This window comes from Dendrobates tinctorius, unplaced genomic scaffold (genome assembly GCF_039654945.1).
Source record: "Dendrobates tinctorius isolate UK_male_01 unplaced genomic scaffold, ASM3965494v1 ptg000056l, whole genome shotgun sequence".
In the NCBI taxonomy this organism is placed as follows: Eukaryota; Metazoa; Chordata; class Amphibia; order Anura; family Dendrobatidae; genus Dendrobates; species Dendrobates tinctorius.
This window is the reverse complement of record NW_027361724.1, coordinates 15,684,169-15,706,862: the sequence shown is the minus strand read 5'-3', so window position 1 is coordinate 15,706,862 and position 22,694 is coordinate 15,684,169. Positions and strand designations below refer to the sequence as shown.

The window sequence follows — 22,694 nt, the reverse complement described above, 5'->3', positions numbered from 1 at the left end:
GGGAAAAAGTAAATTCCTTCCTCAACAAAGGGCTGTTCGGCTGTTTCGCAACCAACAGCCGACGTGTTTTTCGATCTTCTCGCAACAATTCCGGTTGGTCCTCCTCTACCTTCTCTTCCGGATCAGGTCGGTTCCCGCACGGAGTCAGAGGCTCCCAGGTCTCATACAGACCTACCCGCTCTTGGAAACCCAGGCCTAGGGCTTCTGGATCTAAGGGAGCCAGATCTCATAGATCTACCCAATGACGAACAAGATAGAATCTTCTTCTCCCCCTCCAACTCGGTTTTTCCTTTCCTCTCCCACCAAGAAAAAGACAAGAGCCTTCCTTCGGGCTGTTCAGGCTCTGCTAAGGGACAAAGTCATCGTTCCGGTCCCTCATCAAGAAACTGAGGATTGGCCGTTCGGGGAGAGGGCTGTATATTTATACGTAAGCCCTTGGGTACAATTTTATTTTTAATGTAACTTTCCAACCCTCTTATCTCCCACCAGGATTTGATATTTTCCTTATAGGCATGATAGAGGTCTTTAAATAAGGTCTTAAGAGAGGGATTATCAGAATTCTCAAGTGATGGATTTATAGAAAACACCTGGTTGGCATCCTGTGCCCAAAGCTCAGTATTGATAGGGGCTGATAGGAAACTGGCCATATCAGAAAAAACTTAAACCAGAAAAAGTCACTAATTCATGGAGATTAGAAAAAGACTTTGTGTACATACAAATCCCCTTAAAAAACAATTTATTAATGATAGTAAAAAACACCTTCCCAGTGAAATTTGAAAAATATCAAAAATGAAAAAAGACCTATTCTGAGGTGCTGCATAGCCCTACATTAAGGCCTAACTGATACCTTCCTAGCCGTGGAGGTTGGCACCCTAATAGTACGATATTGGCGCCCCCACTCAACGAGGACTATCCCTCGCTTCCCTAGTGATCCCTAATATCACAGAGGGGAAAACAATTTTCAAATAGAACAGTGGTGAAATAATCAGAATGCCCTAGGACTCATGCAGACCAGACAAATAAATTTGAAGAATACAACGATAAAAACATTTCAACCATATCATGATATCATGTGACCTATAAAATAGAATGACCTCAATAAGGCCAAATCAGCAGCTATTCTCACTCGGAGAGATAAACATCCTCAGATACAATCACCAGATAATAAAAGGTCACTTATCATGTCTTATGGGGGAACCCTCAACGCGTTTCCCCGCCGCAGCGGTTCATCAGGAGGAATAATCCTTTCAGAGATATTGTTGCTGCTTCATGCCTGATACCACAATAATGATGGCACCAGGGGTCAAAGAAAACGGATTTAAATAACCGGCATAATTATATTGCATACCACCCACTCTCTGGCGGTCCAATCGGTGTGAAGGTGTAAGTACCTGAAACCCAGGTGTGCACCAAAAAGATATACTATGTACCTGAAAGCCCGCCGCTATATTCAATGTTCAGAGCGGAAGGAGGTCATTAGCGTGCGTTCCACGGAGGGGCGTATCAAACATGGCGCCCATTCTTCCGGTCGCGCAACCCCCTCATCGGGCTGTAGCTGAGCACCCATTCCTCCGGAATTGTCTTGTGTGGGCAGAGCGGAGGGGAATCAAAGATGGCGCCGAGACTTCCGGTCACATGCTTCCCCTTTGCTCCAGGATGTGCCCATGGAAACAACCAAAGAGCGCATCGCACGAGGGGAATCAAAGATGGCGCCGGGACTTCCGGTCACATGCTTCCCCTTTGCTCCAGGATGTAACCATGGAAACAAACCGGAGAGCGCATCGCACAAGGTGAATCAAAAAATAAATAAAAACAAACACCCCTGCCCCCAACAAGATGTCCCAGAAGTCAATAGCCAGAGGACCTATTAAATCATCAATTAAAGTATTACTGTGACATAAGAAAAATATACCAATATGGTTACTAAAGATTTTGTAAATTTTCGCTATGGCACAGTAAATATAACCCCTACAGTATTCGCAGATAAATGGTAGGTCTAGCAGTTACATTACCCTAATTTTTGGCATAACTACACACACATAATGTTGCACATTCCAGGCTCAAAAATATTAAAGAATAACTATAAAACAACAGCAATGCATATTGCTGTATGATAAACCAAATCCGCCATACAATGTGGTCCATGCCATACAGGCATCATCCAATATGGCAGAAATATATAGAACCCCTCATCATCACCCCCTCAAAAAGAACAGAGGGCAAATTCAACCAACCAAAGAATCATAAAAAACAGGCATATGAAATATATTCATTCATCCCATTCGGAGAGACAGATTGTAATCTGAACATCCATTCACATTCCCGTCTCAGAATTAAATTGTCTAGATTACCTCCCCTAGCCCTTGGTTTAATTAGTTCAATCATATTAAAGGTGATGTCACCCATTCGGCCCTGATGTATCGCATTAATGTGCCTGGCGACAGGGGTATCACGTTTGTTTCTGATATCCCCCAGGTGTTCACCCACCCTCACCCTTAATTCTCTAGTGGTTTTTCCCACATAATCCAATGGGCAGGTACACGTGGCCTTATAGACCAGACCTGTTGATCTACAGTTTCCAAAATCCCTCACATAAAAGGTCTTACCATTGTATGAGCTCGTAAAGGTTTTGCATTGAAGCATATATTTGCATCTAGTACAGTCTCCACACTTAAAAAAGCCCAAAGGTTTCCTGTCCAACCATGTGCCCGCCCCCTTAGGTCTTTGATAGAGGCTGTGCACAAGCCGATCCCCTATAAATCTCCCTTTTCTGTATGTAATGGAGGGTTTAGATGGTATCAGCCCCTTCAAATTCGGGTCAGCTAACAGTATCCCCCAATGTTTTTTAAGAACATGGTATACCCTGTCTGACTGGCCATCATAAGTGCCAATAAGTCTGACAGCAGTATCCATAGATGCATCTTCTTTTTTTGAAAGGAGGAGAGAAACTTTTCTTTAAGCAACATGACCGTGAGCTCATACAGCTCATACAATGGTAAGACCTTTTATGTGAGGGATTTTGGAAACTGTAGATCAACAGGTCTGGTCTATAAGGCCACGTGTACCTGCCCATTGGATTATGTGGGAAAAACCACTAGAGAATTAAGGGTGAGGGTGGGTGAACACCTGGGGGATATCAGAAACAAACGTGATACCCCTGTCGCCAGACACATTAATGCGATACATCAGGGCCGAATGGGTGACATCACCTTTAATATGATTGAACTAATTAAACCAAGGGCAAGGGGAGGTAATCTAGACAATTTAATTCTGAGACGGGAATGTGAATGGATGTTCAGATTACAATCTGTCTCTCCGAATGGGATGAATGAATATATTTCATATGCCTGTTTTTTATGATTCTTTGGTTGGTTGAATTTGCCCTCTGTTCTTTTTGAGGGGGTGATGATGAGGGGTTCTATATATTTCTGCCATATTGGATGATGCCTGTATGGCATGGACCACATTGTATGGCGGATTTGGTTTATCATACAGCAATATGCATTGCTGCTGTTTTATAGTTATTCTTTAATATTTTTGAGCCTGGAATGTGCAACATTATGTGTGTGTAGTTATGCCAAAAATTAGGGTAATGTAACTGCTAGACCTACCATTTATCTGCGAATACTGTAGGGGTTATATTTACTGTGCCATAGCGAAAATTTACAAAATCTTTAGTAACCATATTGGTATATTTTTCTTATGTCACAGTAATACTTTAATTGATGATTTAATAGGTCCTCTGGCTATTGACTTCTGGGACATCTTGTTGGGGGCAGGGGTGTTTGTTTTTATTTATTTTTTGATTCACCTTGTGCGATGCGCTCTCCGGTTTGTTTCCATGGTTACATCCTGGAGCAAAGGGGAAGCATGTGACCGGAAGTCCCGGCGCCATCTTTGATTCCCCTCGTGCGATGCGCTCTTTGGTTGTTTCCATGGGCACATCCTGGAGCAAAGGGGAAGCATGTGACCGGAAGTCTCGGCGCCATCTTTGATTCCCCTCCGCTCTGCCCACACAAGACAGTTCCGGAGGAATGGGTGCTCAGCTACAGCCCGATGAGGGGGTTGCGCGACCGGAAGTATGGGCGCCATGTTTGATACGCCCCTCCGTGGAACGCACGCTAATGACATCCTTCCGCTCTGAACATTGAATATAGCGGCGGGCTTTCAGGTACATAGTATATCTTTTTGGTGCACACCTGGGTTTCAGGTATTTACACCTTCACACCGATTGGACCGCCAGATAGTGGGTGGTATGCAATATAATTATGCCGGTTATTTAAATCCGTTTTCTTTGACCCCTGGTGCCATCATTATTGTGGTATCAGGCATGAAGCAGCAACGATATCTCTGAAAGGATTATCCCTCCTGATGAACCGCTGCGGCGGGGAAACGCATTGAGGGTTCCCCCATAAGACATGATAAGTGACCTTTTATTATCTGGTGATTGTATCTGAGGATGTTTATCTCTCCGAGTGAGAATAGCTGCTGATTTGGCCTTATTGAGGTCATTCTATTTTATAGGTCACATGATATCATGATATGGTTGAAATGTTTTTATCGTTGTATTCTTCAAATTTATTTGTCTGGTCTGCATGAGTCCTAGGGCATTCTGATTATTTCACCACTGTTCTATTTGAAAATTGTTTTCCCCTCTGTGATATTAGGGATCACTAGGGAAGCGAGGGATAGTCCTCATTGAGTGGGGGCGCCAATATCGTACTATTAGGGTGCCAACCTCCACGGCTAGGAAGGTATCAGTTAGGCCTTAATGTAGGGCTATGCAGCACCTTAGAATAGGTCTTTTTTCATTTTTGATATTTTTCAAATTTCACTGGGAAGGTGTTTTTTACTATCATTAATAAATTGTTTTTTAAGGGGATTTGTATGTACACAAAGTCTTTTTCTAATCTCCATGAATTAGTGACTTTTTCTGGCTCAAAACTAAGCAACAAGGTTCCTCAGTTCATTTCCCGATTGCGCGATCCATGCTCCTTCGGAGCAGACGCCCTAGTTCTGCCATGGCACCGGGTCCGGCTCCCGTACATCTTCCCCCCCTCTTCCTTTGCTTCCAACGGTCATCAAGAAGTTCAGAGCGGAAGGAGTACCAGGGATCCTAGTCGCACCAGATTCGCCGAGCATGGTATGCAGAACTAATACAACTAGTCGCCGACGTCCTCAGGCGACTTCGCATGGATCTACTCTCGCAGGGCCCGATTTACCACCAGAACTCCGGGGCTCTGTCTTTGACGGCTTGGCCATTGAATCCTGAATTTTAGCACAGGCTGGGTTCTCTCACGACGTGATTTCCACCATGATTAGTGCTAGGAAGCCTGTGTCCATGTGCATCTGTTGCCACACCTGGAAAGTCTTCTTTTTCGTGGTGCAAGGATCATGGTCGATCACCTCTGGTATTTTCCATTCTGGCCATATTGGAGTTCCTTCAATCTGGATTAAAATCAGGCCTCGCTCTTAGCTCGCTCAAGGGCCAAATTTCGGCCTTGTCAGTGCTTTTCCAACGCAAAATTGCCACCACACTTCAGGTCAAGATGTTCATTCAGGAAGTTTCCCATGTGGCGCCTCCTTATATAGGCCATTGGAATCGTGGGACCTTAACCTGGTTCTCGGGGCCTTACAGGAGGCTCCTTTCGAACCGCTGCAGGACGTGTCACTGTCCATCCTCTGTTGAAAGGTGGTCTTTCTAGTGGCAATTACGTCAATCAGACGAGTTTCGGAATTGACAGCCCTGTCCTGCCATTCTCTGTTACTGAATTTTCATCAGGAAAAGGTAGTTCTCAGGACGTCCCCGTCCTTCCTGCCCAAGTTCGTCTCCTCTTTACATCTCAACGAGGAAATTTTTTCGCCTTCCTTTTGTCTGGCGCCAGTCCATCGCATTGAGAAGACCCTCCACACCCTGGATGTGGTTAGAGCGCTGAAACGGTACATCTCGCGGACGGCTCCCTTCCACAAGTCAGGTGCCCCGTTCATGCTTCCAGAGGGGCATAGGAAGTGTCTAGCCGCGTCTAAAGCAACGCTAGCCAGGTGGATTCGCTTGGAGATTCAGCAATCCTACCGTGTCGGGATCGCGACTGTCCCAGCGGGGTTTAAGGCGCACTCTACCCGGTCGCTGGGCACCTCTTCGGCCATTCGGCACCAAACCTCGGCAGAACTGGTCTGCAGGGCTGCAACTTGGTAAAATCTGCACACTTTTTACAAACATTGCCTAATTCATTGTCAGGCTTCTGCGGATGAAGCTCTCAGCAGACGCAGCCTGCAATCGGCAGTACCACGGTGTTGACTCAGTGGTACATGGGGTATTGGCAGATGTATGCTCCCCACCCAGGGACTGCTTTAGGATGTCCCATGGTCTCTGTGTTCCCCAATGAGGCGTAGGAGAAACAGGGATTTTTGTGTACTCACCGTAAAATCCTTTTCTCCGAGCCAATCATTGGGGGACACAGCACCCACCCTGTTTAGCCTATTGGCTCACTGTAGCATTCTTAGGCATTGACATAGTTATGGTTATTATTGACTGTTTATGCTCCTACTGCTTTTATCACCGAACTGGAGAAATCTCAGCCAGCGAGAGGGTGTATACTGCAGGGGAGGAGCTAACTTTTTTTTCTGGTTTACTTAGTGTCCTCCTAGTGGCCAGCAGCATAACACCCACGGTCTCTGTGTCCCCCAATGATTGGCTCGGAGAAATGGATTTTACGTTGAGTACACAAAAATCCCTATTTCTTTATCACTTCCTTGTGGGGCACAGGTAACCATGGGACATTCTAAAGCAGTCCCAAGGGAGAGAACAGAATATGGTGCTCACATCAGGTTGGGCAACGGACTACCGCCGCTTGCAGTACCTTTATACCTAGGCCAGCATCAGCCGAGGATGACACGGTAGCGGCCTTGCAAGTCTGGGTTGCAGAGACCTGGTGACGAACGGCCCCTGAGGTCCCCATCGTTTGGATGGAGTGAGCTCTCATTCCCGGTTGTGGACGTCTATCCTTAATATGATAAGCCTCCATTGTAGCCGAGCGGATCCAGCAGATGATAGACTTGGAGGCAAGGAGTCCCTAATGACAACTCTCAGGAATCGCAAACAAGGCCTCCGAACGTCTGAAGGATGAGGTCCTTGAGAGGGAGAAACATAAAGCTCTAAGTAGGTCCAGCTTGTTGGAAAGACCTTTTCAAAGGATGGGCAGAAGAAAGCAAGGACAATATCCTCGTTGATATGGAACATAGAGACTACTTTAGTAAGGAATGAAGGAACTGGTTGCAGGACCACCTTGTCCTGGTGGAGGACGAGGAAAGGAGAGGGGCAAGAAAGAGCTGCTAATTCTGAGAACCGCCTGATGGAAGTGATCGCAACCAAGACGGCAACTTTCGAGGAGAGAAATGTATGTATGTTTGAAGGGGGGTCCCCAAAGAAAGTTCAAAACTAGCTTAAGGACCCACTGGTACACAGGAGGACGATATGGTGGCACTAGGCAAGGAACGCCCTGAAGGAAGGTCTGGGAACGAGAGGCCAAATACCGTTGAAACAATTGAGCAAGTGGAGACTTGACCAATTATGGTACTAATATACAAACCAGACTCTATCCCTGATTGTAAGAACGCCAGGATGAATGGAAGGGAAAAAGACATGGGAGCTGTATTGCTGTCTTCACACCAGTGAAAGAAGGCCTTCTAGGTCTGATGATAAATGCATGAGGACAAGGATTTCCTCGCCTTAATCGTGGTCTGCGTGACCTGAGATGAGAAGCCTGCCTCCCTTAGGACTAAACAAAAAGCAAAAAACACAAATATCCTGAAATAAAAAGTAAAAAATAAACTGCAAATAATGCATAAAAGTAATAATAATAATAAGGGTATTTAGTAAACATGATTTTGATCAAAATAATGTACAAGCCATCCCGCCACGTCACGGCAACCCTTGTGGGACAGTCCTACTCTAGTATTTAAAACCTTTTCACTTGCCAAGTGACGTGAATGTGAACAAGGATCGAGGGACTGACCCACTAGTAAAAGCATAGGCCAGACTGGATGGCTTTCCCAGCTCAGAAAGAGGGCGGTCACACCCTTATATGCACTGAATGCACAATGAAATGAATAAAAAACTGGAGTCTGAACTGAGAAAGTAAATTAATATGTATGCACAATGTAAGTGCATATTAACACATGACCATTAACCAGAGAAAACAAAAAGCAAAAAACACAAATATCCTGAAATAAAAAGTAAAAAATAAACTGCAAATAATGCATAAAAGTAATAATAATAATAAGGGTATTTAGTAAACATAATTTTTTTTTTTTTTTTTAATTCGTTAAGTCATAAACTGCTGTACAATACACATACTGGTAAATAATGTTAAACATAATGCAAAATATATATATATGTTCATACGATATGAAAATATAAAGCAAAATGTGCGTACCAGTTGTATACAGAATAAAACAAAATATAATGTCATTTAAATCACATTGGTCTTGTATTATTACTTGAATAATGAGATCTGCTTGACTTTTAAGCCGCATCTACAAAAAAGATAAACCTAAACTAAACTATTCCGCAGCCTACTTCCACACCATTAATCCTTTATTATGTGACATCTCCCCTCTGCAAAGTAAGGTGAGAGGAATTCCACCTCTCCCAGATCTTTTCAAATTTACCCGGGCACCCTCTATTTTGATATAGTGTGCGTTCATATGGGATGATCGAGTTCACTAAATTTACCCAGGACCCAAGAAACGGGGAAGAACCTCCCATCCACCGCAATGCCAGTACCTTTCGTGCCATAAACAATGTCTCCCGAAGAAAAATCCCAACATATTGATCCCATGTCTCCTCATCCCAGACCCCAAACAAACAGATCAGTGGTTCAAGGGGAACAGGAATTTGTACCAAGGATGTTAATAATGATGTCACCTCCTTCCAATATTGTACAACGACAGGACAGCACCAGATCATATGGATAAAGTCTGCATCTATTGAATGGCATCTCAAACATTCCGACGACTGGTATCGGCCCATCTTAAAGAGTCGAGTTGGAGTTAAATATGATTGATTTATAATATATAATTGTATCATCTTATTAACAGATGGAGACACCTTAATTGAGGACTCTAATATTTCTTCCCACTCCTTTCCTTGCGCATTCGGGATGAGCCTCTCCCATTTTTTCTTAACAGAGAGTCTATAGCAGGTCCTGTCCCCACCGACAGCATATATGTGTATAGAGAGGAGATGAAACCTTGGGGTCCCTGGGATTTAAGGATCCCTATCAAGGGTAGAGACGAAATAAGTGTCTGTACCTACAGATCTTATATGCGATTGAATAGCTGACCTCAGTTGTAGATACCGAAAAAACTGGGATCTCAGGACATTGCGATTAACTTGCAATTGTTCAGAAGATACCAGAGTTCCACGATCATACAGATCGCCTATCATGTAAACATTATATTGAACCCAAAACTCAGCAGACGGATGTTCGAGTAACGCTGGAAGGTAACCATTATTCCACAGAGGCATCTCAGCTATGATATCCTCAAATCCAACCACCCTTTAAATCTGCTTCCACACCGACCGTGCCAGACGAAGCAGGGTCACAACCGTGGGACATTTATTTTCCTCATTTTCAAAAACCTAACGGGCAACCAACCTATGCAGTATGAAGAAGATGACCATCAGAATTAGGAAGGTGACCACCGGGCATCCACGTGCTTATGGCTTTGGCCTGTCCGGCCAAATAAGACAGAAATCGGGTAACGCTGCCCCCCCTCCCCTCTTAGGTCTCTGCAAAGTGGATAGTTTGAGTTTGGGCCTGGTCTTCCCCCATATGAAGGATGTGATCTGGGAATTCAGATTAGCGGAAAAGGATCTGGGCACCACTACAGCACTATGCTGGAGAAAGTAACTAAGCTTGGGGAGTAATATCTTAATTAAATTAATACGTCCAGCCACAGACAACTCTGGCCTCTACAACTGAGGAAATATTGAAGTGCTTTTATGATTATTATAGTTCACTGTACAATTCTAAGTCTGATGTTGACGGCCCAGGGTGTTTAGACTACCTATCTGATACAGAGTTTCCCACATTAAATCCTTCCCAACGGGCCTTTATAGATGCTGAGTTTACTCTGGAGGAGGTAGAGGATGCCTTGAAGGATATGGCCTCTGGGTAGGTTCCTGGGCCGGATGGATTTCCTGTCGAACTGTGTAGGAGGTATCGGGAGATACTGGCGCCTCTTCTGCTGAAAGTGTTTCGTGAGATTTGGGAGGGGGGATGCATGCCGGAATCCTTTTATGAGGCCAATATAATAGTTCTGAAAAAGGAGGGAAAGGACCCTTTGGATTGTGGATCTTACAGACCTATATCATTAGTAAATGTAGATTATAAGATCTTTACGAAAATTTTGGCCAGCAGGTTGAATTCAGTCATATTAGACCTCATACACTCTGACCAAACTGGCTTTGTGCCTGGTAAGAGCACTTCCATCAACATTAGACGAGTCCAGTCGGTGGTCCAATATAGCTCTCTGGTGTCGGATAATGAATGGGCATTGGCATCGCTTGATACAGCCAAGGTCTTTGACTCTCTTGAGTGGCCTTTTCTTCATGCATGTTTGCAGAGATATGGATTTGGTGATAAATTTAAAAATGGGTTAGTACATTATACATGAAGCCTAGGGCCAGAGTCATTGTAAATAGCTCCATATCTGAATCCTTTTCATTGCTTAGGGCAACTCGCCAGGGGTGCCCCCTTTCTCCGTCCCTTTTTGCTCTGGCAATTGAAGCACTGGCAATTCGTATTAGATCAACCCCTAATATTGCTGGGATAGAAATAGCTGGTCAAATTGATACCATAGGCCTTTATGCGGATGATATGGTAATATTTATGGACAAAGCGGAGGAAACCCTGGTGAGAGTGATCACCACTGTAAATAAATTCGGTAAATATTCTGGCCTATATATAAATTGGGAGAAATCTGCTTTGATGCCTCTTTCCCACGCTCCAATGCCACGACTTGAAACTCTCTCACCACTGCCCATTGTAACCAGTTTCAAGTATTTGGGTGTCCATATTTCCCGAGACAGTAAATTCGATCTGCAACTTAATATACATCCATTGCTGGAGATGGTTAAGGCCAAATTCATGATCTGGGGTAAACTTCTTTCCCTGAGCCGTTTCTTGACCTCGATGAATTGTGCCCGCTGCTTCTGCAGTTCCATGGAAAAGTCCGGGAAGATGGAGATCACAGCATTATTGAACTTAATGGGACTTTTTTGCCTTGCAAGACGCAGAATGGTATCTCTGTCTTTACAATTGAGGAGGCGTGCCAGGAAGGGTCGAAGTGGGGCCCCTGGAGGCAGAGGTTTTGTAGGGACCCTATGAGCCCTTTCAACAGCGAACACTGACAAGAAATCATCTCCCAGGGAGGTCTTAAGCCAATCTTCCAGAAACTGCTCAGGATGCTGACCTTCCGAGCGTTCAGGCAGACCAGTGATGCAAATATTATTCTGACGCATCCTGTTCTCCAAGTCATCCACCTTTTGCTTCCAAGCATTCACGGAGCCCGCCACTTTTGTTAACTTGGCCTCCATAGGTGTGACGGAATCCTCCACCTTGGACACCCTCGTCTCCACCTCTGTAATGCGCCCCTTCATGGCCTGTATATCGTGACGAAGTCTCCCCACCTCCGTGTAAACATCCTCAATTTTTTCCATCAGGGATGTTCTGGTGAGGGAAATAGCCTGCATCAATTGCTCCGACGCCTGTTTAAGGGTCAATTCCTCTTGCGCAGCCTCCTCCTCACCTCCCGAAAATCGATTCTTACGTTGAACTTGGCAGGAGATATTCCTCAGGAGTCGTGCACCTTCAGAGGGATTGGGTCTTGCATACTCCTTTAGTTTTTCTGCTACCGCTCCCAACCCTTTAAATCTGCTCATGGCTGCTGCAGGCTGACCCAGTAAGAAAGCTGGAGATATGTTCTCTAAAAATATCCACCGCAGGCAGTACGCACAGCAGGATTATTAATAAATAATTATGGCTCAGGCCACAGAGATTTTTATTATTATTATTTATTTATATAGCACCATTGATTCCATGGTGCCGTACATGAGAAGGGGTTACATACAAATTACAGATATCACTTACAGTAAACAAACTAACAATGACAGACTGATACAGAGGGGAGAGAGGACCCTGCCCTTTCGGACTTGCATGCTACAGGATGGTGCGGAAGGAGACAGTAGGTTGGTGGGTTGCAGCAGTTCCGGTGTTGGTTGAGGTGATATCCCGGTAGTGGTGAGAGAGGAGGAGGTAGCGGGGTCATTGCAGGCTGTAGGCTTTCTTGAAGAGGTGGGTTTTCAGGTTCCAAGAGGGAGATGAGGGGGGGGGGCACGTGAAATTAAGAGGGCAGCATTCACATTGAATAGTTAATGTTCCTTGCGGCCAGGGGAGGGAGAGGGGACCCCACAGAGACAGCAGCCGCGGGGGGAGAGTGTGCAAGGCCTCCCACAATACTAACGCCGGCCGGTGCAGCGGTAAAATGGCTGAGGGGAAAGAGCACGCAGGGCCCGATTTTTCAGGGCACTCTCCGCGCGTCCTCCCTGTTCTGTGAGTCGTTATCTTCGCTGCCCAAGCAGCAGTGCAGTGGTGCTAGCGACGCCGCAGCTCTCTGTGTTAGAGCCGCTCGCCCAAGATGGCCGCGGCCTCGTGGGGAAGCAGCCGCCCGCTCCGTCTCCCCGGTCTCCCGATGTTAGAAGACCGCTCCCGTCCTCCTATGACAGTCCAGAGGGGTCCCGCTGTCCACAGGGGTCCGTGCTGCTCCAAGTATGCCAGGCAGAAAGGGTCTGAATCGCAGGATATTGCAGGATCATGAGGAGCTTTCTCGGTAAGCGTCCTCTCCTGTTCACTCCATAGCCACGCCCCCAACATAATTTTGATCAAAATAAAGTACAAGCCATCCCGCCACGTCATGGCAACCCTTGTGGGACAGTCCTACTCTAGTATTTAAAACCTTTTCACTTGCCAAGTGACGTGAATGTGAACAAGGATCGAGGGACTGACCCACTAGTAAAAGCATAGGCCAGACTGGATGGCTTTGCCATCTCAGAACGAGGGCGGTCGCGCCCTTATATGCACTGAATGCACAATGAAATGAATAAAAAACTGGAGTCTGAACTGAGAAAGTAAATTAATGTGTATGCACAATGTAAGTGCATATTAACACATGACCATTAACCAGAGAGAACAAAAAGCAAAAAACACAAATATCCTGAAATAAAAAGTAAAAAATAAACTGCAAATAATGCATAAAAGTAATAATAATAAGGATATTTAGTAAACATAATTTTGATCAAAATAATGTACAAGCCATCCCGCCACATCACGGCAACCCTTGTGGGACAGTCCTACTCTAGTATTTAAAACCTTTTCACTTGCCAAGTGACGTGAATGTGAACAAGGATCGAGGAACTGACCCACTAGTAAAAACATGGCCTATGCTTTTACTAGTGGGTCAGTCAAATTGATCAAAATTATGTTTACTAAATACCCTTATTATTATTATTACTTTTATGCGTTATTTGCTGTTTATTTTTTACTTTTTATTTCAGGATATTTGTGTTCTTTGCTTTTTGTTTTCTCTGGTTAATGGTCATGTGTTAATATGCACTTACATTGTGCATACACATTAGTTTACTTTCTCAGTTCAGACTCCAGTTTTTTACTCTCTCAGGACTGCAGCTTCGACACCCATGCCATTAAATTGAGTGACCGAGAATTCTGGTGGAAGATGGAACCCTGAGAGAGTAGGTCTGGTCTGTCTGGGAGTTTCCTGGGTACATTTGCGAGTAGGTTTACTAAACTTGCTTATCATGCTCTCCTGGTCCAGTCTGGAGCTACTAGGATGACTTAAACTCCTTCTGCCGTGATATTCTTGACGTGTCTGGGGATCAGAGGAGGAGGTGGAAAAAGGTGCGAAAGTTAAAACTGAAACCATGGAATGATCAGTGCATCGTAACCAACTCTCGGGGTCGCGAGACCTGGCCACAAAATGAGGGACCTTGTGATTCATCCGAGATTTCATCAGATCGACGTCATAAGTGCCCCACCTCTGACAGATCTGTTTGAACACAAAGTGGTTGAGGGACCACTCGCCGGATGAGAGGCTCTGACGACTTAGGAAGTTGATGGCCCAGTTGTCCACACCTTGAATGTGCACCGCTGACATGAATCCATGAGACCTCTATCATTAAGACCTCGCTGCATGTCCCGCCCTTATGGTTTATGTATGTCACGGTATTGTCGGATTGAATGCAAGCTGGTTGGCCCATTTGAAGGTCCTGCCAGTGGAGAAGTTAGAGGTAGATGGCTCTGATCTCCAGGAGATTAATGGGAAAAGAGGTTTTCCGAGAGCTCCAACGACCCTGGACTGTGTTTTAGGAAGATCGCCCCCCCATCCGAGGAGACTGGTGTTCGTTGTGACAACCTGTTAGTGGAGAGGGAGGAATAATCTCCCGTGCCGAATAGAGGGGGAGATACTCCACCATGCCAATGACTGCCTTGCTCAGAGAGGCAGAAGTATGAGACAATCCAGGGAAGACATCCTTTTGTTCTAAGCAGACAGGAGGGCCAATTAGAGGGAACTTGTATGGAACTGTGCAAAGGGACAGCTTCCATTGCGGCAATTATCTTTCCTACTATTCTCATGCAAAGTCAAAGAAATTGTGGTGATGGGCATCTTGATGAACATATTCCTAGACAAAGTTGCAAGATCTCTTCTAGGAGAAGGACTCTGGTGCAGGTGGTATCAAACAGCATGCCTAGGAAAACTAGCCGCTGGGCCTGGATCATAGACGACTTTGCCGTGTTGACTACCCAAATATGAAAACCTCAGATGTATTTAGGCCTGTCTGGTTTTATCTTGATTTTTTTGGAGGATTTTGTCCTCTTTCTCAGGTTTTCATGTTAGAGTAGGATTGGCAAGTGTAAGGAACTTTGACGCAGTTTGCCAGCTTCCGTATTATGGCCATAATATCAACCAATACCTTACATATATTGATATGTTTTTGTGCACTGTATATTTTTTTTCAGGGTGCAGTTGGGCCCAAATGGTTCTGCTTACTGTGGCCTCTGTTCACACGGGATGCATTCTAGTTAGCACTGGGCAGCCCCCCTATATGGTGTTACTAAGAGGCTGTGAACCAGAAGCTTTGCATTCCCTGTGTGAACACTGCCACATGCGGATTATTTTTCTGCACTGGTGTACGACATAGCCAGCCTACAATCAGGGATTGGCTATTTCATTTGGTATTATTGCACCTGTGCAGTTGCCATTTTACTTGGGTCCTCTGCACCCTGGTGAGTGCAGATGTATTTAGGCCTGTCTGGTTTTATCATGTTGACTACCCAGCCTATAAGTGTTTAGGGTGATCTGAACACTTTCACAACAGTCTCTAAAGACAGGCCCTTGATGGAAGGAGAGGCCAGTCCAAAAGTGAGAGCTGTAAAATGATCGTGGGCCCCCCTGGACAGCAAATCAGTGAAACGTCTGATGCCCCACGCAAATCATAATGTGGAGATGGGCATCCTGGAAGTTCTGTAGCGCAGAGGAATTCCTCGTGTTCCATAGAGGCAATGACTGAGCAGAGGGACTCCATCCTGAAATGACGGAGGCACACCTGCTGGTTTAGTAGGACTTGGCTAGGGCTTTGATCTGTCCATGGAGTCTTTGAGAGAAGAACCATCAGGGAGAAACAGAACGGTGTTGGCTGATAGACAAGAGACTGACGAATCCACAGCTGGTGAATCTGACCATTTGCTGAGGAGATTGAACCAGAAAGAATATAAGATATCCAACTGTTTTCTACGTGGGAAGCGCTTTTCTGCTCTACTGTTTTGTAAAGATTCCCTCAAATTCCTTGTGGATGGAAAACATCCTGGGAGGTCTTTTGCCTTTTTAAATGAGACGGAGGGATTCACAGGGGGAATACTCTTCCAACTTAATATTGAGGGTCTGATTGACAGCAGAGATGTGACTGTTGACCTTGTCATGGAGCTTGAAGCCTTGGTCCATGTCAGGATCTGAGTCTGACTTGGAAGCAAGGTTGGACCCTAAGACCACCTCAGGAGAGGAAGAGTGGGATACTAAGGGCATCCTGGATGATGTGGAAAGGGAATCGGACAAGGAGCTGGAATGAGCCTGCTTCTTGAACCTTTTCCTTGATTTGCCATGCTGAGGGTGGCGGGTGGAAGCCCGCGAGTTGTCCTGAGAAACAGTTGGAGTACTGCTGGCGACTGGAATGTTGGGTAAATGCTCTAGGACCTGTACCAGGGACTGGGATACCCTGGTTAGTTCAGATACCGGCTGAAAAATGGCAACAGCCCACTCGGGAAGGGGGTTGTGCTTTCATGTGGGAGGGAGAAGGGGGCAGGGCTATAGATGTAGGTTCACTGAAAGCCCACTCAGTGAAAAAAGGAACAAGTGCTCCCTTAGGAATGAAAGCGCACATGGGAGCCCATGCGTGCTGATTGGATGGCGGCGCACACGAGAGAGGCCTGTTCCTGTGCAGTGGATGCTCAACAAGCTTGAGAACTAAATTTAATCTAGACGCTAGTGCCAAAAAGTACATTTTGGAGACATTCGGAGAACTGGGCTTTTATTAATGACCCCCGCCAACTTGAAGAGGGACCGCAGAGAAAAGAGGGCTGGGGTCTTGACTAACTCGTCTCAATCCTAGGACAGCATCAGGAGCCCCCAGGTGAGGAGGGGGGTCACTGGAATAGGAGTCCTCCTTCCTGCACTGTCATGGTCCCAGATGGTGCGGAAGACTGTTGATCCGGAGGGGCAGGGGGTCACTGAAGAGTGACAACAGTCTTCTTCCCAGCACCACTCCGAGGAGTGCGCTGGAGTGAGGAACAGGCAAGGACCTTCCACCATGAACTGCCCTGAGACACTCTTGAAGTGTCTGGGGATTAGGTGCTGCGTTGCATACCATAGAGGTATGACGTGGATGGCATCACTTTTCTCTCAGCTACTTGGGTGAGAAATGGGGGTGAGAAATGGGGGTGAGACTTAACACTCTGTTACCTCCTAGTGACAGCAGCATACACCCATGGTCATCTGTGTCCCCCAATGAAGCGATAAAGAATAAAGGCGCCCCTTCACATCTCGCTAAAGCGTCACTGATTGTGACGCAACAGCGATATCGCTACATGTGACACGTACCTGCGACCCGCCCCCCCGCTGGATATCGCTGATCGCGCGCGAACGTCCTGGGCCATTTTCTTCCCGCTGGCATTCTGCTGGCGCCGACTAGCGACGCAGGCGGAAATCGTCATCATCGCTGCGTGTCACAGGTAAGTAACGACCACTGATGGGCTGCTGCGTCGCTGGTGAGATCTGCCTGTGTGGCAGCTCACTAGCAAGCACTTAGCGATGCACCAGTGATCCTGACCGGGTCATATCATGGTCGGGATCGCTGGTGCATCGCTAAATGTAACGGGACCCTAAGGCTTGAAAGTATCCTTATTGGTTTAGCATGTCCTTTACTACCTGTACTTTACGCTGGTAAAACTGTGCATCTGCTGTCACTAGCTTACCCTCATGCATAATGCAGAATCTCTATTTTAAAGGAATGTCATAAGATTTTATTCATGAGTAAAGTTGTTTTCACGCATTCCTTAGAGGATAGGTCACTTGCCATAAATATGTGATTTTTTTAATTTATTTTTTATTACCTGGTGTAAATGCTGCTATTCATGAATCTTAGCTATTTTTTTTTTCTTTCCTATACCCTTCTGTTCCTGAGATATGGCCTCTTGTTTCCCTGCTTAGCCAACTGGGCATGGTTCTCATTAGACTTTCAGACAGAAAAGTTAATGACCACCCCCACTTGACTAACAAGAATAGATTTACATACAGATAAGGGGACCATATCTCAAAACAGACAGTGTCTGTATTCTAAGTGATAGGTCCTGTTTAATTTCAGATGGCACTATAATGAATATATTCAATTCCTTTTCATTGGCATGGTTACTTCTAATTATTTGAATAATTATTATTCTCATAAAAAAAAAAATCTCTTTTTTCTTAAGTGAGTCGTCTATAGTTTCTGATCAGCTGCTGGCAGATCTCATCCTGAATTTTTCTAGAAATATTGCAGAAGAAGAGATAAAGGCTGAGATTGAAAGAGTGAAAGAGGAAAAACGAAAGAAGGCAGAGGAAGCCAGGTAACGTGTTTTTTTTTTTTTTTTTTTTCTTTTCACATTGTCTTTATATCATGTGACAATATTTGATCATTTAAGAAATTACAATATCTGTTCTTACAAATTTTTCTACAGGAGGATTCAAGAAAGAGAGCGACTCCTTTCTTTGGAGACCCAGTCTCAATGTGCTCACCTCATAAATGATGTTGTCAGAGAGAATGTCCAGAAAATATGCAAAAGAGAGCTCCAGTAAGTGCTTTCAGAAATTGTCAAGAGAAAAAAACACTTTTTATCCTGCATTTAAGCTTATTTTGTGGAATTTTTTTTTCTGTTTTTATGATCCTTTATTTCTGCCTTTAGTTTACATTACGCACATAAATGGGTATAATTGCTTGTAAAAAAAAAACCAAACAACTCTGCAGTTTACCCTTCATTAAAAATCCAGTCCTTTCTAAAGAACCAAGAGACTTTTAATTATATAGTATACAGCTGGTTGCATAGGTTACCGGTCACCTTGCAGTTTTAGAGTGGCTGGTTACCCAGGCAAGGAGCGGATGGCAAAAGCTAGGTGTATTCTTTACAGCTTGCAAGATCTTTTCTGAAGTTGTTGAGGTCTGTGGATCTAACCAGGCTCTGTGCCCCTTCGCTTCTTCTATGCTCCAGAGGCAAAGCTGCCTCTAATTACAGCCTTGATGACAGCATAAATCAGACCAGCAGAGTGACCATGTCGTTTGTCCAAACTACTAATCTTCAGGAGCGTGCTGCTCCCGGCAAAACAGGAGCGATGCAATCCTGAAAGTTTTTTAGACAACCCTTTTAAGGCCCTATAAACTTGTATTATTACTAATAATATTATTAGCCAAGCTAACCATTATCAGCAGGATTGGACAGTCTGAAGCTTCTCTCCTTGAATTATTTGTTTCAGGAAAGCCGTGCAACTCGATCACAACGAGCGCATTTTACGCTGCTCTCAGCTTGTCTGTGACCAGCATGTTAGGCGATTTGTGGATGAGGAGATCTTCCACACTGCCGGAGAAACCCTTTATGAAATGCAATGTTGCAGCAAATATATTCAGAGGTAGGTCGGGTGTTTTTCATTTGCAAAGTTAATTTGCAACCTTTTCCTGTAATATCTCGCTAGTAATGTCGTCCTTATTTTCAGATGGCGGGAAGTTTTAGCTGCACGCAAGAAGTTAAGGCGACAAATGCGTGCTTTTCCAGCAGCACCTGGGTCTGTGGGCCGTGATGGTAAACTGAAAGCTTTACTTCCCAGTGCGGATATCCATGATGTACAGAGTTTGTCTAAAGGAATTATTAACTTGGGTCGTGCTGGAAGATTAAGCGTTTCCTTTACAAGGTGGGCTCATTGGTCTTTTAGTGACACACACATACACACACTTATATATATATATATATATATATATATATATATATATATATATATATATATATATATATATATACACACACTCACTGGCCACTTTATTAGGTACACCATGCTAGTAACGGGTTGGACCCCCTTTTGCCTTCAGAACTGCCTCAATTCTTCGTGGCAGAGATTCAACAAGGTGCTGGAAGCATTCCTCAGAGATTTTGGACCATATTGACATGATGGCATCACACAGTTGGCGCAGATTTGTCGGCTGCACATCCCTTATGCGAATCTCCCGTTCCACCACATCCCAAAGATGCTCTATTGGATTGAGATCTGGTGACTGAGGAGGCCATTTGAGTACAGTGAACTCATTGTCATGTTCAAGAAACCAATCTGAGATGATTCGAGCTTTATGACATGGCGCATTATCCTGCTGAAAGTAGCCATCAGATGTTGGGTACATTGTGGTCATAAAGGGATGGACATGGTCAGCAACAATACTCAGGTAGGCTGTGGCGTTGTAACGATGCTCAATTGGTACCAAGGGGCCCAAAGAGTGCCAAGAAAAAATTCCCCACACCATGACACCACCACCACCAGCCTGAACCGTTGATACAAGGCTGGATGGATCCATGCTTTCATGTTGTTTACGCCAAATTCTGACCCTACCATCCGAATGTCGCAGCAGAAATCGAGACTCATCAGACCAGGCAACGTTTTTCAAATCTTCTACTGTCCAATTTCGATGAGCTTGTGCAAATTGTAGCCTCAGTTTCCTGTTCTTAGCTGAGAGGAGTGGTACCCAGTGTGGTCTTCTGCTGCTGTAGCCCATCTGCCTCAAAGTTCGACGCACTGTGCGTTCAGAGATGCTCTTCTGCCTACCTTGGTTGTAACGGGTGGCAATTTGAGTCACTGTTGCCTTTCTATCAGCTCGAACCAGTATGCCCATTCTCCTCTGACCTCTGGCATCAACAAGGCATTTCCGCCCACAGAACTGCCGCTCACTGGATTTTTTTTCTTTTTCGGACCATTCTCTGTAAACCCTAGAGATGGTTGTGCGTGAAAATCCCAGTAGATCAGCAGTTTCTGAAATACTCAGACCAGCCCTTCTGGCACCAACAATCATGCCACGTTCAAAGGCACTCAAATCGCCTTTCTTCCCCATACTGATGCTCGGTTTGAACTGCAGGAGATTGTCTTGACCATGTCTACATGCCTAAATGCACTGAGTTGCCGCCATGTGATTGGCTGATTAGAAATTAAGTCTTAACACACAGTTGGACAGGTGTACCTAATAAAGTGGCCAGTGAGTGTATATATATATACACACACACACACACACACACACACACACACACACTTTGACATAACCATTAGTCTTTGTTCATAATTAGCGAAAATGTAGAAAACTCCTTCTAGTTACAGATTCGATTACAGTATATACAGATGGTTTATTTATTTTATAGCTCTTTTATTTTACATTTTATAAATTTTCTAGTTGAAGAGCCTGGCGTTGCATAGTAACTGTTAGTTATAACAAATTATAATGATTATATTGCACATAAAAACATTTCACATCATATATTCAGCACTACAGATTTGCAACACAAATTAGGCTAGTTTCACACTAGAGTTAGGAGGCGCAGCGCACGGCCGCCGTGCAGCTCCGTCCCCTGCCGCGCGCCCCTCCGGTCAGCTCCTCCTATGGGCGCATAACGCTTCATGCGACCTGCGTACCCCATCGTTAGCATTGGGTACGCAGGCCGTACGCTGGTATGATTTTGACGGCGCATGCGCCTTTTTGACGGCGCGCCATGCGCACCGTGTTGCATTTTGGTGCTCTCGGCGCACCGTCAAAAGGGCACATCAGCGCATGGCCTGCGTACCCAATGCTGAGCCGTGTATCTAATCCTATCCTTTGTGATACTGTCTACTGAGCTGTGTATCTAATCTCATCCTATGTGATACTGTCTGATGAGCAGTGTATCTAATCCTATCCTGTGTGATACTGTCTGCTGAGCCATGTATCTAATCCTATCCTGTGTGATACTGTCTGCTGAGCCATGTATCTAATCCTATCCTGTGTGATACTGTCTGCTGAGCCGTGTGTCTAAGCCTATCCTTTGTTATACTGTCTGCTGAGCTGTGTATCTAATCCTCTCCTGTGTGATACTGTCTACTGAGCCGTGTATCTAATCCTATCCTGTGTGATACGGTCTGCTGAGCCATGTATCTAATCCTATCCTGTGTGATGCAGTCTGCTGAGCCAAGTATCTAATCCTGTGATACTGGGCTCCCCCTGCAGTCTGTGTCAGAGGGTGGTCTGTGTCGGCACGGTAATTGTGTTATTTCCAGCTTTACAGAAGGACGATAACACCATAGAAATGATAAGAATAATAGGCCTCAGTCACCACAGCTGTCTACAAGGAATACTGTTGCTCATAACAACCAATCACAGCTCAGCTTTCATCTTTTAAACCGCTCTGGTGAAATGAAAGATGCTTAGTGATTGGTTGGTATGTGGAGTGGGCGTGGCTTGAAACACACACACACACACACACACACACACACACACATACATATAATCATTTTTATATATATATATATATATATATATATAAACTATTGAATTATATTCCTCACTCCAGGTGTCAACAAGTCAGAGAACAGATATTTCACCAGATGACGGTCCAGCACTATTTACGAGAGCTACAATGGTTGGTATATTACTTCAACAATCTAATTGAAACGATAGTTACTCTTAAAATAATTGTGCACCATGTGATTGACAGAGTCATTTAAGAAGTTAATAGTTGTGATCAGCGGTAGTGATGATTGCTGCTATCAGACAGATGCCAGCCATGTAATATATATCTGGCACCTGCATTGGGTGACGCAGACTCCGCTCCATGATATAAATAGTATGTCATAAAGCGTTAAGTGGGTTAAGACCTTTTGAGGACTGTGGTGTGTGTGAAATAACGGAAAAAAATAAATAAATAAAAACAGTAAGGCTAAGTGCACACGTTGCAGAAATTTTCTGCTCAAAAACCTGAATCCCTTCCCAGAAACCGCACCTATTTTTCCGCTTGCGTTTTTTGCGCGGT

General features: G+C 44.8%; 1 protein-coding gene across 4 annotated transcripts in view; it reads left to right on the top strand.

Annotated features, from left to right (window-relative positions):
* The window catches only part of MCM3AP (minichromosome maintenance complex component 3 associated protein), a 135,712-nt gene that overhangs the window by 79,207 nt on the left and 33,811 nt on the right, over positions 1–22,694 (top strand). For all 4 annotated transcript variants that reach the window (XM_073577522.1, XM_073577524.1, XM_073577525.1 and 1 more), the window contains 5 exons: positions 18,102–18,236; positions 18,348–18,461; positions 19,138–19,290; positions 19,375–19,569; positions 22,236–22,304. In XM_073577522.1, coding sequence (XP_073433623.1) covers positions 18,102–18,236; positions 18,348–18,461; positions 19,138–19,290; positions 19,375–19,569; positions 22,236–22,304 — 666 coding nt within the window. The remainder of the gene's footprint in view (positions 1–18,101; positions 18,237–18,347; positions 18,462–19,137; positions 19,291–19,374; positions 19,570–22,235; positions 22,305–22,694) is intronic.